The sequence below is a fragment of the Stegostoma tigrinum genome, chromosome 27, assembly GCF_030684315.1.
Source record: "Stegostoma tigrinum isolate sSteTig4 chromosome 27, sSteTig4.hap1, whole genome shotgun sequence".
Classification (NCBI taxonomy): Eukaryota; Metazoa; Chordata; class Chondrichthyes; order Orectolobiformes; family Stegostomatidae; genus Stegostoma; species Stegostoma tigrinum.
The window spans coordinates 35,375,781-35,389,191 of NC_081380.1; the positions used below are offsets into that span (position 1 = coordinate 35,375,781).

General features: G+C 42.0%; 1 protein-coding gene across 2 annotated transcripts in view; it reads left to right on the forward strand.

The window, feature by feature from the left end:
* The window catches only part of ccdc92ba (coiled-coil domain containing 92Ba), a 75,427-nt gene that overhangs the window by 30,716 nt on the left and 31,300 nt on the right, over positions 1-13,411 (forward strand). Inside the window, exon 3 of one of the 2 annotated variants that reach the window (XM_048557004.2) lies at positions 11,720-11,767. The exons of the other annotated variant lie outside the window; for it this stretch is intronic. Within the exon in view, the coding sequence (XP_048412961.1) occupies positions 11,720-11,767 (48 nt within the window). The remainder of the gene's footprint in view (positions 1-11,719; positions 11,768-13,411) is intronic. 2 annotated transcript variants of the gene reach the window in all.

Sequence of the window (13,411 nt, forward strand, 5' to 3'; positions counted from 1 at the left end):
ATGTCCTGGCTTTTGTGTGGCATGTTTGTTACTTGGGACTTTTCAAATCAAGCCCAGATATTGTCCAGGTCTTGCCGCATTTCAACATGGACTGCTTCAGTATCTGAGGAGTTGCCAATGGCACTGAACTTTATGCAATCATCAGGAAACATCCCCACTTCTGACCAGATAGAGGGCAAATGAAGTTGTTGAAGATGATCAGGCCAAGGACACTACCCTGAGGAACTCTTGCAGAGATATCCAGCTTCAATGATCTTCCTTTTGTACTGGGTATGACAGCAACTAACAGTTTTCCCCCGATTCCCATTGACTCTAGTTTTGCTAGGGTGGCACGATGCCACACCCAATCAAATGTAGCCTTCGCATCAAGAACAGTCGCTGTCACCTCACTTCGTGGATTCAGCTGTGATGAGATCAGGAGCAGAGTGGCCCTGGTGGAACCCAAACTGAGCATCCGTGAGCGGGATATTGCTGACTAAGTGCCTCTTGATAGCATTGTCAGTGATACCTTGGATCATTTTGCTGATGATCGAGGGCAGACTGATTAGGTAATTGTCAATGCCTGTGGAACTTCTTTGTTTTAACTCAACAAAGAGAACTCAAACAATGAGTTGTTGCTATTTTGGGATAAGACCGACATCTTATGGTGAAAGTGTTGAGGAGTTCCTGTCAGTATGCTATAGATGTACTAACAGAGGATGTGATGCTGGATGTGGAGGAGGGTTATAAAACAAATAAACAAATTGCAGATAGGAGAACATTTTGAGAATAGTGAGTCACTGGATTCCCGTTGAAAACAAATTAACTTGAAGCATGTCTGACTAGAAATTGAACTCATTTCTGTGAGAAATCCAAAATAACTTAAAGAAAAATAATGGCAAATGAAGCATAAGGTACTAAGGCAGGGGGAGTTATTTAATTGCAAGATGCTTATTTGGAGTGTTCTTTAGTTCTGATAAACTACGTGCAACATTCTGCAATCTCTCGCTTAGTGGTCACTTGTGAATTTAATCATTTGAGTAGCTGCAGGCTGTTAGGAGATCCACAAAAAAGTCCAATCTGGTCATTATCAGACAAGCAGACACATGCTCCCTTAAATGGATTCACTGAAAAATGAACATGAGGGGCAGAACTGACAGATTTAGGTCTTCGCTCATTTGCCCAGGAGTCCTCACAAAACCATTCTGAAAAATTTGGAATTTGTACATTAAATGGTATGACATTTTCAGGACAACTTTTGTTTCAGTCTGGTCAGAAGTGGGGATGTTTCCTGCCGTTGTTTGAATGAGAGATTAAACCAAGATTGGTCTGATCTTGCAAATGGACATAAGTCCTGGCCAATATTTATCCTAGAATTGATATCAGATTCTCTAATCACATTGCTGTTGTGGAAGCCTGCTGTGCCCAAATTGGCATGCCACATTTCCTACACTACAACAGTGACTCCAATTTTTGGTTACTTGTTCACGGAACGTGTGTATCACTGGTCAGGTCAACATTTTATTGTACATCTCTATTTAGCCAGGGGGGCAGTTCATAGTCACCCACATTACTATGGGCCTGCTGCATCGTGTCTCATGTAGGCCAGACCAGTTAAAGACAGCAGATTTTCTTCCCTGATAGACATTGGTGAACAAGATGGGACTTTTTTTAAAAAGGCAATCAGAAGGGGTTACACAGTCACCATTAGAGTGGCTGTTTGTTCCATCTGCCATGGAAGAATTTGTATCAGTGTATCTAGGACATTACTCTGCAGCTCTGATTGCAGACATTACCAGTATGCCACTAACTTTCGTGTCATTCAAGTACATTTTTAAGTGTTTTGGGATGTCCTAAGGTTTTGAAAGGTACAACTTAAATACAGGACTTCTTTTGCTATTTGTGTCTAATCTTCAGTTGGCAGTGTGGAGTTTGCAGATAGTACAAAGCTGGTCTGAGTTCTGTCTTGCATCTCTGATAGGTGACCCAGCTTCCAGATGGTCTGCTAATCTGGAGCTTCTGTACTCACCGTTGGGGTGTCTGCTGGAATTAGATTGCCTGGGAACACAAGACTCCACCCAAACTATGTGTAGTGTGGCCAGCCAACACCATCCCTGTGTACCATACAAGTCTGTGCTCAATTCCCTGTCCCTACCTTCCATCATCAAAACCATTCATGACAATCCGCCGGTAATGAACGAATAGCTGGAGTCCAGTTACCCTTTTTGGAAGGCCTTCAATAATCATTTAAAACCATACAATAAATAGGGGAAGAGACAGCTTTGGTGTCAACATAAATAATGATTAGCAACCATTCCTGATTTAACTGAACATAATGCTTGCAATGTCTCCTGCTTCTGTAGTTGGTGTCAGTGCAACTGAGACTAGTGTATAATACTTCTTAAAAAAAATCAGTTCTCTATCGTGAGGCTTCTATTTTCAGTTACAGTGACAATAATGCATCTTGCTGCCCTGAAATATTAAAATTAGAGCCCCATAATCTATATATCATCTTAATTCAATGCGCAGAATGATTTTAGATCCGTGTGGCATTTATTTTTCCTGACTCTCAAATTTTCCCTTCCTGCATTCATCCCAGTGCCACACACCCTGGCTCTGTATAACAGATTAGGAAAGTAACCTGCTTCCTATTTCTTGATGCCCCAAAGAGCATCACATAGGGATTAGAGTCAGGAGAGTCTGGCATCTTGTGTGGAAGCCATTTGGCCCATCCCACCTATTCAAGAGAGTTATTCATTTAGTCCAATTCGCCTTCAACCTCCTGTTTCTCTGATTTCTCCCTTCCTGTCTACCTGATGTTTCCCAAACCTCGATCGACCACCCTATTCCCTAACCCAGTGAAAATGACTTGTGGCACAATAGAATCATCCAGTACATCAGGATGCCATTCGACCATTATATCTGTACTGGCAATGTGAAAACTATCCAAATGCTTCAGTTTCACTCACACCGCAGCATAGCTCTGAAGTTTTTGCCTTTTCAATCAGATATCCAATTCCTTTTTGAAAATTACTTTTGATTCTGCTTCCTGCACAACCAAATTCCTCATCACCAGAACTTGTGATTTGAACTATTTTTTTTCTCCTCTATCAATCTTACTGCCCTTGCACAGTTTTTGGTCATAGTTAATGCCATAAACTGCAAAAGCAAGCAGTCTGTCATCTGATTGCCACTGTGTTGTCTCCTTATCACCCTGGGCTTTCCACTTAATAATAAAGTTAAGATGCTCATTCCTCATTAGCACTGTTAACAAAGTGAAGTTACCTTATTGGCTGATCCACAAATCCATCAGTTAGAACTAATACTGTTCTGAGGAAGGGACACTGGACCTGAAATGTTAACTCTGTTTTTTGTCTTCACAGATGCTGCCAATCCTGCTGAGCTTTTCCAGCAACTTTTCTTTTGTTCTAGACCTAATACTTTGTTGTTCTATCAATGACAGAATGTGACAAACTTGGGGCTACAGAGAGATAATTATTTAATTTGAGTTTTACCAGAGGGCTTGAAGTATGTGTGTAGGCATTGAGTTGAATTGCTGATTTCAACTTAACTGCTGGCCTGAGTCCTTACCCAGGAAGAGAAAGAAGGGGAAAATCAGGGATTCACACTAGGTCACACTTGCAGAATTTACTTTCATAGTAGCTGTCAGAAGCCTAAAAGTAAACTCAACCAGCTGAAGTGTTTCAAAGGCAGATCCATAGGGCATGTATGTATAAATTCTGCCAATTTAAAAGTGTATTGATCGGTCCAGTTTTGTCAATCGTATGCAGATACATGCCCATTAATACCACATGCCTTCAATTTCTGGGATGTTGCTGCAACATACATGTAATATGTGTTGAGATGCCTACTAGAGAAAAGAAGGAAAATGGAGTTCCACTTCAATAGTAATGTTAAAAGAAGTGTTTGTAGGCTCAGGAATGAATGTGAGCTGTGCACGGTCTTCAGCAAAAAAAAGTGCGTGGGAGTTATTGTCACCATTGCAGAGATTCTGCGGAGTGACTCAAGGCTGACTGGTAAGATATAACTGAATCCGCATTCATTTCTGTGCTCAGTAACTTTAACTGCTGTTTCATTGGACACATATGATTTATGTTTGTTTTTTCTTGAATCAATAGAGCTTGCATAATAAATTTTAAAACTACACACTTAAGGGAAGTGTTGGGTTGTATAAGGGAACTTTGTAAGTGGCTCAGCTCATAGAAAACCAGCAACAGTACATGATTCATAAAAGCTTTCTGTCAGCCTCTGGGGGACTATTCACAAAATGATAAACATCTTCTCTGCACATTGGTAAAATATGACCAACTGTGTTTTCTACATTAATATAAGTTCTCCCTTATACAATGCTTTCTATTAGAACATAGAACAGTACAGCACAGAACAAGCCCTTCAGCCCACGATGTTGTGCTGACCTGTTATCCTACTCTTAAGATCAAACTACCCTGCATACTCTACATTTTACTATCATCCGTGTTCCTATCCAAGAGTCGCTTGAATGTACCTGATCTGACTCCACTACCACTGCCAGCAGCGCATTCCATGCACCCACCAATCTCAGTGTGAAGAACCTACCTCTGACATCTCCCCTATACCGTCCTCCAATCACCACAAAATTATGCCCCCTTGTAATAGTCATTTCCACCCTGGGAAAAAGTCTCTGGCCATCCACTCTTTCTATGCCTTTCATCAGCTTGTACACCTCTATCAAGTCACCTCTCATCCTTCTTCGCTCCAATGAAAAAAGCCCTAGCTCCCTCAACCTTTCCTCATAAGACCTGCCCTCCAGTCCAGCCAGCATCCTGGTAAATCTCCTCTGCACCCTCTCTAAAGTTTCCATATTCTTCCTATAATGAGATGACCAGAACTGAAGACAATATTCCAAATGTGGTCTAACCAGAGTTTTATAGAGCTGCAGCATAAGCTCATGGCTCTTAAACTCAATTGTCCTGCCAAAGAAAGCCAACACACCATATGCCTTCTTAACAATCCTATCAACTTGGGTAACAACTTTGAGGGATCTATGGACATGGATCCCACGATCCCTCTGCTCCTCCACACTGCCAAGAATCCTGCCATTAACCCGATATTCTGCATTCAAATTTAACCTTCCAAAATGAATCACTTTATACTTTTCTGGGTTGAATTCCTTCTGCCAGTTCTCTGCCCAGCTTTGCATCCTGTCAATGTCCCGTTGCAACTGACAACAGTCCTCCATGCTATCCACAACTCCACCAACCTTCATGTCACCAGCAAACTTACTAACCCACTTGAAGAAGGGTCTCAACCTGAAACGTCAAACTTTCCTGCTCCTCTGATGCTGTTTGGCCTGCTGTGTTCATCCAGCTTCACATGATGTTATCTCAGATTCTTCAGCATCGGCAGTTCCTACTATCTCTCTTACTAAACCACCCTCCCACTTCCTCACCCAAGCTATTTTTAAAGATCACAAAGAGCAGAAGCCCAAGAACAAATACCTGTGGAACCCCACTGGTCACTGAGCTCCAAGCTAAATACTTTCTATCTACTACCCCCTCTGTCTTCTATTGGACAGCCAATTCTGTATCCAGCAGCCAATTTTCCCTGAATCTCATGCCTCCTCACTTTCTGAATGAGGCTGCCATGGGGAACCTTATCAAATGCCTTGCTAAAATCCATATACGCTATATCCACTGCTCGACCTTCATCAATGTGTTTTGTCACATCCTTAAAGAATTCACTAAGGTTTGTGAGGCATGACCTGCCCCTCACAAAGCCGTGCTGACTATTTCTAATCAAACTGTGCTTTTCCAAATAATCATAAATACTATCTCTCAGAATCCTCTCCAATAATTTGCCTACCACAGAAGAGAGACTGACCGGTCTGTAATTCCCAGGATTATCCCTATTTCCTTTCTTGAACAATGGACTAACATTTGCCACCCTCCAATCATCTGGTACTACGCCAGTGGACAGTGAGGACTCAAAGATCATTGCCAAAGGCACAGCAATCTCTTCCCTCACTTCCTGTCGCAACCTTGGGTATATCCCGTCTGACCCAGGGGATTTATCTATCCCCATGTTTTTCAAAATTCCTAGCACATCCTCCTTCCTAACATCAACCTGTTCAAGCATATCAGCCTGTTTCATGCTATGAGGATTTTATCATGGGTGTCAGCTGTGCCTCTCCTGAGTGGGAATCATTAGATTCTGCTTTTAAATCCTATTGCAAGCAAAAAGTCGAGGCTGGCTGTCCAGTGTAGTACAGAGGGAGCACAGCACTGTCAGAGGTGCTGTCATTCAGATGGCATGTTGAATGAATCCCCAACTCCCTAACTGGCAGGATGCAAAAGATTCCACGGTACAATTGCAGAGAAGAGAAGGGGAGTTATCCCTAGTGTCTTTGCCAATGCTTATTCACCAAAACAATAGACTACTTAATCACTGTCTCAGTGTTCGTTTGAGGGAGCTTACTGTGTACTCATTGGCAGCTGCATTTTTCTATGTTGCAACAATGGCTACCCTTTAAATTTACTTCATTCGCTGTGGAGTGCTTTGGCTGCGGTAGTCATGAAACAAGTAGTATAAATGCAAGTCTGTCTTTATTGTGCTGAGGGGTGCTGAGTGGGAGGGGGTTGGGTAAGGGCAGAGGGGGCAGCAGAAGGTGTCAAACAAATGAAATTTGTGCAAGACTTTGGGTTCCACTAATACATCTCAGCTAACGCTGTACAGACGTATTCAGTAAGGAGTTCCCCAATGACCTTGACAATGATCCTCCTTCAATTACACCACCCCCAAAATTCAATTAATTAGCGATTCACCACACAAGATAGAGATGTGTGATTGATTTTTGCTTACATAACAGGTATAAAACATTGTAACTTTGTGGGAACATGATGAAATGCTGCACAGAATCGCCGTGCAGGAAAAGGTCTGTATACTTGTGCTCCACACAAGCCCACCTCTCGCTATCAGCAAACTTTCTGCAGTACAGGATTAGAAAACCATGTGCTCATCTGGCTTCCCTTTCAAAGCATCCTTGCTGTTTCTGCTCCAGCTGAAGTTTTCAACCTTTCCCCTCACCTGTGGCGTGGTGACCCTCAGGTTAAACCACCACCAGTTATCGCTGTCTAATGGAAGACCAGCCCTGTGGTCTGGAAAGACTATGTCAACTTTTTCATGTTCTTCAACTACTTCTTGAAGTATTATGTTCCACATTCTAAGTGCCCTCTGGACAAAGATGATCTAGAATCCTTCAGAATTCCTTTGATTTGATTGTGACACAGCTATTTTTATACCACCTAGTTTTGAAAGCTTCAAAATGTAGCAATATTCTCTTTGTTTGCCTTATTGAACCATTTAATAGGTCAACACTCGACCTTCTCTTCCAAAGGAAACTGTCTCCACTACCTCAATTTTTCTTGATAATTACAATTTCTCAATTCTGGCATCATCCCTGTGACTCATTTTTGCACCTTTAGTGCTTCATATTCTTTTTCATAACATTGAGACCAGAAATATGGTCAGTCTGTGTGATCAGACCAAACTTCCATTCTAATTTAACATATCTTCATTTTTCAACTGCATTTCCCTAGAAACGAACACTCTTGTTTTGCTTGTATTTTTATTAATGTCCTGATTATCCTGCATTACTATTTTTAAATTATTTAAGGATTGTTAAAATTACAAGTTTCTTTATGTTAAAATGCAAGATACTGTATTTAGGTACTATTGAAACAATTCTCTTTGCTCTCCCAAAACATAACTCGGGCGTTGGAGTATATCAAGATAACGATCACAGCCATAAAGACAGAGAAGACTGTATTTTCAGGAAAAAGATTAATAACTTTAACACTGTATTAGAATACTCAATATTATTGATTGTAAATACATTTTGAGTCAATCCATTAATATGCTGTGCCATTGCTTATCAGGAATCAGAGAAAGCATGTATTGTGTATGATGTATTTATATTATTAAAGTTAGAACTAGGAACTAAAGTTTGAGTCTTCACTAGATTACATTTTCTTAGCTGGACCAGGACAAAGATGCAGCGTAGGAGAACCAGTCTGAACTGGTCTGGTGCGGTCTGAGCAGTGTGCTTCTGTGCAGTCAGCCTACAGAATGAACAAGATGGAATCCTTATTCCATGAAGGCTGAAGTGTGATTATTCAAACATCACAGAACTCATATCAGACTAATCTTCAGTTTACCAGGAGTAGCAGGCAGGAGATATTTGCATCTAGATGTAGAGATGTCATTGAGTTGCCAATCCAAAGCCATTTATTTAATCACTTTGTTCAATTAAAAGCTCTTATGTATTATCATAAAAATTGCCTCAGTAAAGTAAACTCACAGTTCTATAATTTCCCTGTTCCTGTCTGTGGCTGTACTGTAGTATGCTGCCTGTACTGGCAGGAGGAGGTAATTCCACTGTGACAAGTTTACATCAGGAGAAACATTGTTCTGGTGTAGGATGTTGTAATATGATATGCATATTGTCATAAAGTCTTAAGTCTGAAACGTGCACCAGTTGTGTTGTCGATGCCACTCTTACACAGTGAGAGATACAATCATTCAAGTCTGTAGGGGGTACTGAAGTGGGAGCCAAGGATGGAAGGAAGATTTCAGATATACAAGTTCAAAGCAGATGTTCCAGAATTCTGTTTGACAGAAAATATATTGGTGTCCATAAAAGGCGATGAAGACATTGTGCCGTGCAGCAGATGTTTGCTACCTCGCATCCAGCTATTGCTCCTACTGTGTTTGGATTGCATGTGATTTGGTTCACTGTCTCCACTTCCCAAGGATGGGTAATGAGAGGCAGTCTATTCCATCGAGGAAGCAAACGAAAAAAATATTGCAAACTCCAATGTCAGACAGAGGAAAAAATGCAATATTGTTGGCTCAGTGTTTAGCACAGCTGCTTCACAGCACTGGGGATGCAGGCTCAATTCCAGCCTTGGGTGACTGTCGGTGTGGACTTAGTGCATTCTCCCAGTGTCTGCATGGGTTTTCTCTGGGTGTTTGGTTTCCTCTCACCATCCAAAGACATGCAGGTTGGCTGGATTGGCCATGCTAAATTTCCCATAGTATGCAGGCAAGTTGGGTTGGCCATGGGAACTGGAAGGTTATGGGGACAGGGTAGGGGTCTGGTTGGGATGTTCTTTGGAGGGTCAGTATGGAACTCAACAGAACAAATGGCCTCTTTCCGCACTGTCAGGATTCTATGACTGTTGATCCATTCCTGCTTCTGGAGAGTAAGTTTCCACCTCTAACTGGGCCACTGTCCCCAGCAGCACCACAGATGTCAGGTATTGTATTGAAGGCCAGGGGGCAGGATTGTTAGCTTCCAGTGAAGCAAATACAGGGGGAGAAGGGCATGAACCTGTTTGGAGGCCAGTTACCTAGCACCATACACTGCTGGAGCCATTTTCCCCAGAGATGGGGGTAAAGCAATGCTACCTGTCCACATGTGGCATGTTTCCACTTGAGGCTTCTTACAGCCCATTGAAAGCCTATTGTAGGAAACAGGGGGGAATAGTGTTGTGGCTGGAGGGAGCTGCTGGCAGCAGACTGGGGACCAAGCTCTCCATGCAGGCTCAGTCTCCCTGTGCCTACCTGGCTTCAGCTGCAGGCCATGCTGTAGTTCGCTCCATCAATGGTAGCCAAGGGTCACCCGCCCTCTCATTCGCCTGAATTGGCAGCCTGCTGCTTAGCCACTGCCGGTGGGCTTCCTGTCACCCCTCCATCTTACATTAACTGGCCACTTCGGAGGATCGGTGCCAGCCAACAGATAAAATCCCATCCTGTCACTCTTCCCCACATGGTACAAGCATCTGCTGATGCTGGAGATTCTGAAGTAGGGTCCAGACCCGAAACGTCAGCTTTCCTGCTCCTCTGATGCTGCCTGGCCTGCTGTGTTCATTCAGCTGTACACCTTGTTATCTAATGTATTCAGACAAGCTGTCTTCAGTGATAATGACTGAGGAATAAATGTTGGCCAGGGATAAACTCCATTTGAAATAGCACCCATAGTATTGCTTTCCTCTGATCCAAAATGGCAGTAAGGATCTTGGTTTGGTGTCTTGTCTGAAAGACTGCACTTTTGACAGGTCATTGGATAGTGCCATCCTTGAATTTTGTACTTTAGCTCTCGTGTGGATCTTAAACCAATGATTAAAGCTTATAATTCTGAATTGTGTGCTAGCTGCTGAGTGCAGGGCTGACACACCCCTATACATCTTGCACATGGCCACTTCTCCTGCCTGAAGCTTGACAGTGAGCATTCAGTCATTGGACTCAACCATCAGAACGGGATGAATTGAACATAGAACATAGAACATTAAAAGTATCCCAGCACCACTTAGGGACAATTGAAGCTTCCCAATCAGCTGTTCTGGCACATGCAAAGTTGTGAGAGAGGGCCATGTGCCACAAACACAGTAATCCATGGTCTTAAAACATGGACTGTCCCTTCCAGAAGCCATGGGAAATGCTTGCTTGAAAACCACTGAAATACGAAGTGCCAAAATTGGGAAGGCAAAGGCCGAGCAGTGTCATTGCTGGACTGTTAATCCAGAGACCCAGGTATTGTTCTGGGGACCTGGTACAAATCCTGCTGCAGCTGTTGGTGGAATTTGAATTCAATAAATATCTGGAATGAAGAGTCTCATGATGATCATGAATCCACTGTCAGGAAAAATCCATCTGGTTCACTAACGTCCTTTAGGGAAGGAAATCTGCCATCCTTATCTGTTGGTCTACATGTGACCGCAAACCCACAGCAATGAGGTTGATTCATAACTGCCTTCTGGGCAATAAATGCTGGCCTAATCAGTGATGAATCCCATGAATGAATAAAAAAACTCAATCGACCCACTTGCATGTATTTTGCACTAGGTGGAGGAGTGCAGAACTTTACTCTCTCAGGCTTCCACCTTTGTCCAATTCAAAATGTTTTGTGAGGCACAAGAAGTCACATGGTCCTGGGTTGGTTGGATGGATGGATCAGAAGATCCTCTGCTGTCTGTCATTATCCACATGTTTGTCAAATCCAAGTGGATTGGGTAGGCCAGTATCATAGAACGAATAGGATCATGCCTTTTTAACTTCACTCATTGTCTCCTTCACTGTACTTTCAGCCACTGATCCCAGCAGGGCTTTTTCTACAGCTCACTGTCTACTCTGTCTCTGCGAAGGCACTCCGGTAATGCAAATGGTGTTGGCAATATTGCTGGTGATAAAAGCACATTGTAAACTCTATTGTTGAATTTACTGACGGGCACCTCCAATCCTTAACCTGAATGGGATAGGAAGTCACAGTTCTGTCTTAGCAAAGGAAGAGCAGACATTGTTTGGTAGAGGTTAAGTTTGAGTCCATGCTACCTAATGGGAAGCCTTGTCCTCTGCAAGCATACATCAAGACTTTAGGGATACAATGGTCAGAAGTTTACAGCCAATGTTTGGAAAACTGTACCCATTGCTGATCCAGATTTCTAATATGAGCTGCCAGAAGACACAACGGTTATGACTACTGCCTCATTATGTTGCCCTCTTGATATTCGGTTATAACATGTCGGTAAGCTGAGTCAATAAAAGAGACAGGCGACAATCCCATCCCTCTCTTGTTTTCCCCCATCCCCTCCTCTTCCCCACCCTTCCCTGTCCAGTACATACTAATGGACACAAGGGTTAAACCTTCTCCATATTGATCTGTACTATTGGCTGTCTTTTACAGAGTTAACATGTGAACTAACATTGAAGTCGTCAAAAAATGGCCAATCAGGTAAGAGATGCATAACCTGGCAACATACTATGTTTCATATTATTCTGGAGTATTTAATTGTGGAACGGTATATTGTAAAGTCAGAAGTAACATTGGAAGCATCAGGGTAAAGGAAAATCAGCACCCACCTAAAAGTACTAGAGACCCCGAGCAACAAATTACCACCTGCAGTGACTTTGACCCCAGCAATACTGACGCTTTAATACTCATGGTAATCTATAGAACAAGAAAAAGGTTACAGCATAGAATGAGTCCAATCGCTGATTTGAGATCAGTTTATGACCTGTCTTCTCAAATGACGTGAGGAATAATTCCAAATGAAGTAGTGTCCTTTGGGCCAATTATTCCTTTGGTGGATGGGTTTATTGTGTCATATCAGAGAATAAACAGGAGGTCATTCAACTCATTGTATCATTTCCAACTCTTTGGTACAGCTATCCAATTAGTCCCACTCGTCTACTCTGTCTCCATTGCATTATCTGTTTCCCCTTGGAGTATTGATCCCATTGCCTTTAGAAAGTTACTATTGTATCTGCTTCCACTGCCCTTTCAAACAAACAATTCCAGATCCTTATCAACTCACTGTATTAAAAGAAAAGCTGCATTTGACTTTTTTGACAATCACCTTTAAATCCATTTTCTCTTGTTCCCAACCCTCCCATCACTGGAAGAAAAAGTTTTCTTTCAATCTACTGTATCCAAACCCTTCCTGCCTTATACCCTGGTATAATTGACATTGCCAATTCATCCTTTTCTGATCCCTTTGTTTAGATATATCCGGTGCCATATGATTTTTACATCTAGACGTCCTCATCCTGCCTCTAGATTTAACTCTGCACCATTTGAATAAAATAAGACCCTGCAAACCAACGTCACAGAATGAGGAAAATGAGGAGTTAGTACAGGAACAGGCAGAAACTTGGCATGTCATTTAGTTTAGCCATTAGGGTTGGCCTTGAAGTTGGCAATAAATGTGCCATCAGTCTCTCTCAAAATGAACATTGCCAAAATGAATTCACTAACGATTCACTGACTACTGACAAAAGGTAGTGACTTAAACCTAATGCTTAAATAGGCTTTCTTTTGCGCTATTGGCTTATGACTACGAAGCTTCAGAAAATTACCAATGCTGTAGGGTTTGTACATTGTAGTGCAGTTATCGTTATTGGAAATGTAAAATAAATACTAGCGGCTACAGAATTAGACAAGGAGGATCAAAGCAATTGCATGTTTTGAAACCTTTTCAGCAATTGTTTTCAACCTGAGTTTTAATCCACTCCCACAGGCTCAAAGCCAAAGGGGCTGATATATCTCTTGATACCCTATTTCAGACTAAAGCATCCTTTGTGAAATTTGGTAACAAGCATAGACAAGCTATATTCAGAGTACCTGATTTAAGGTGATGGAATATGTCCAGCTTCATTTCATCTCATGTGGGATTCTACAATTTGTTTGACTGCCTTGAGAAACATATCTAATTATTCTGCCCATTTTACCTGATGTGATCGTGTATATTGGGACTGCTGTTCCCTAGGATCAAGGCCATTGCTTCTGATGACTGAATAAATATAAAGTCTTTGATTGGGTGGAATTTTAACAGATGCCCTCCAGATGTCCAATTCTGTTTTTGAATGAAACCTGAAA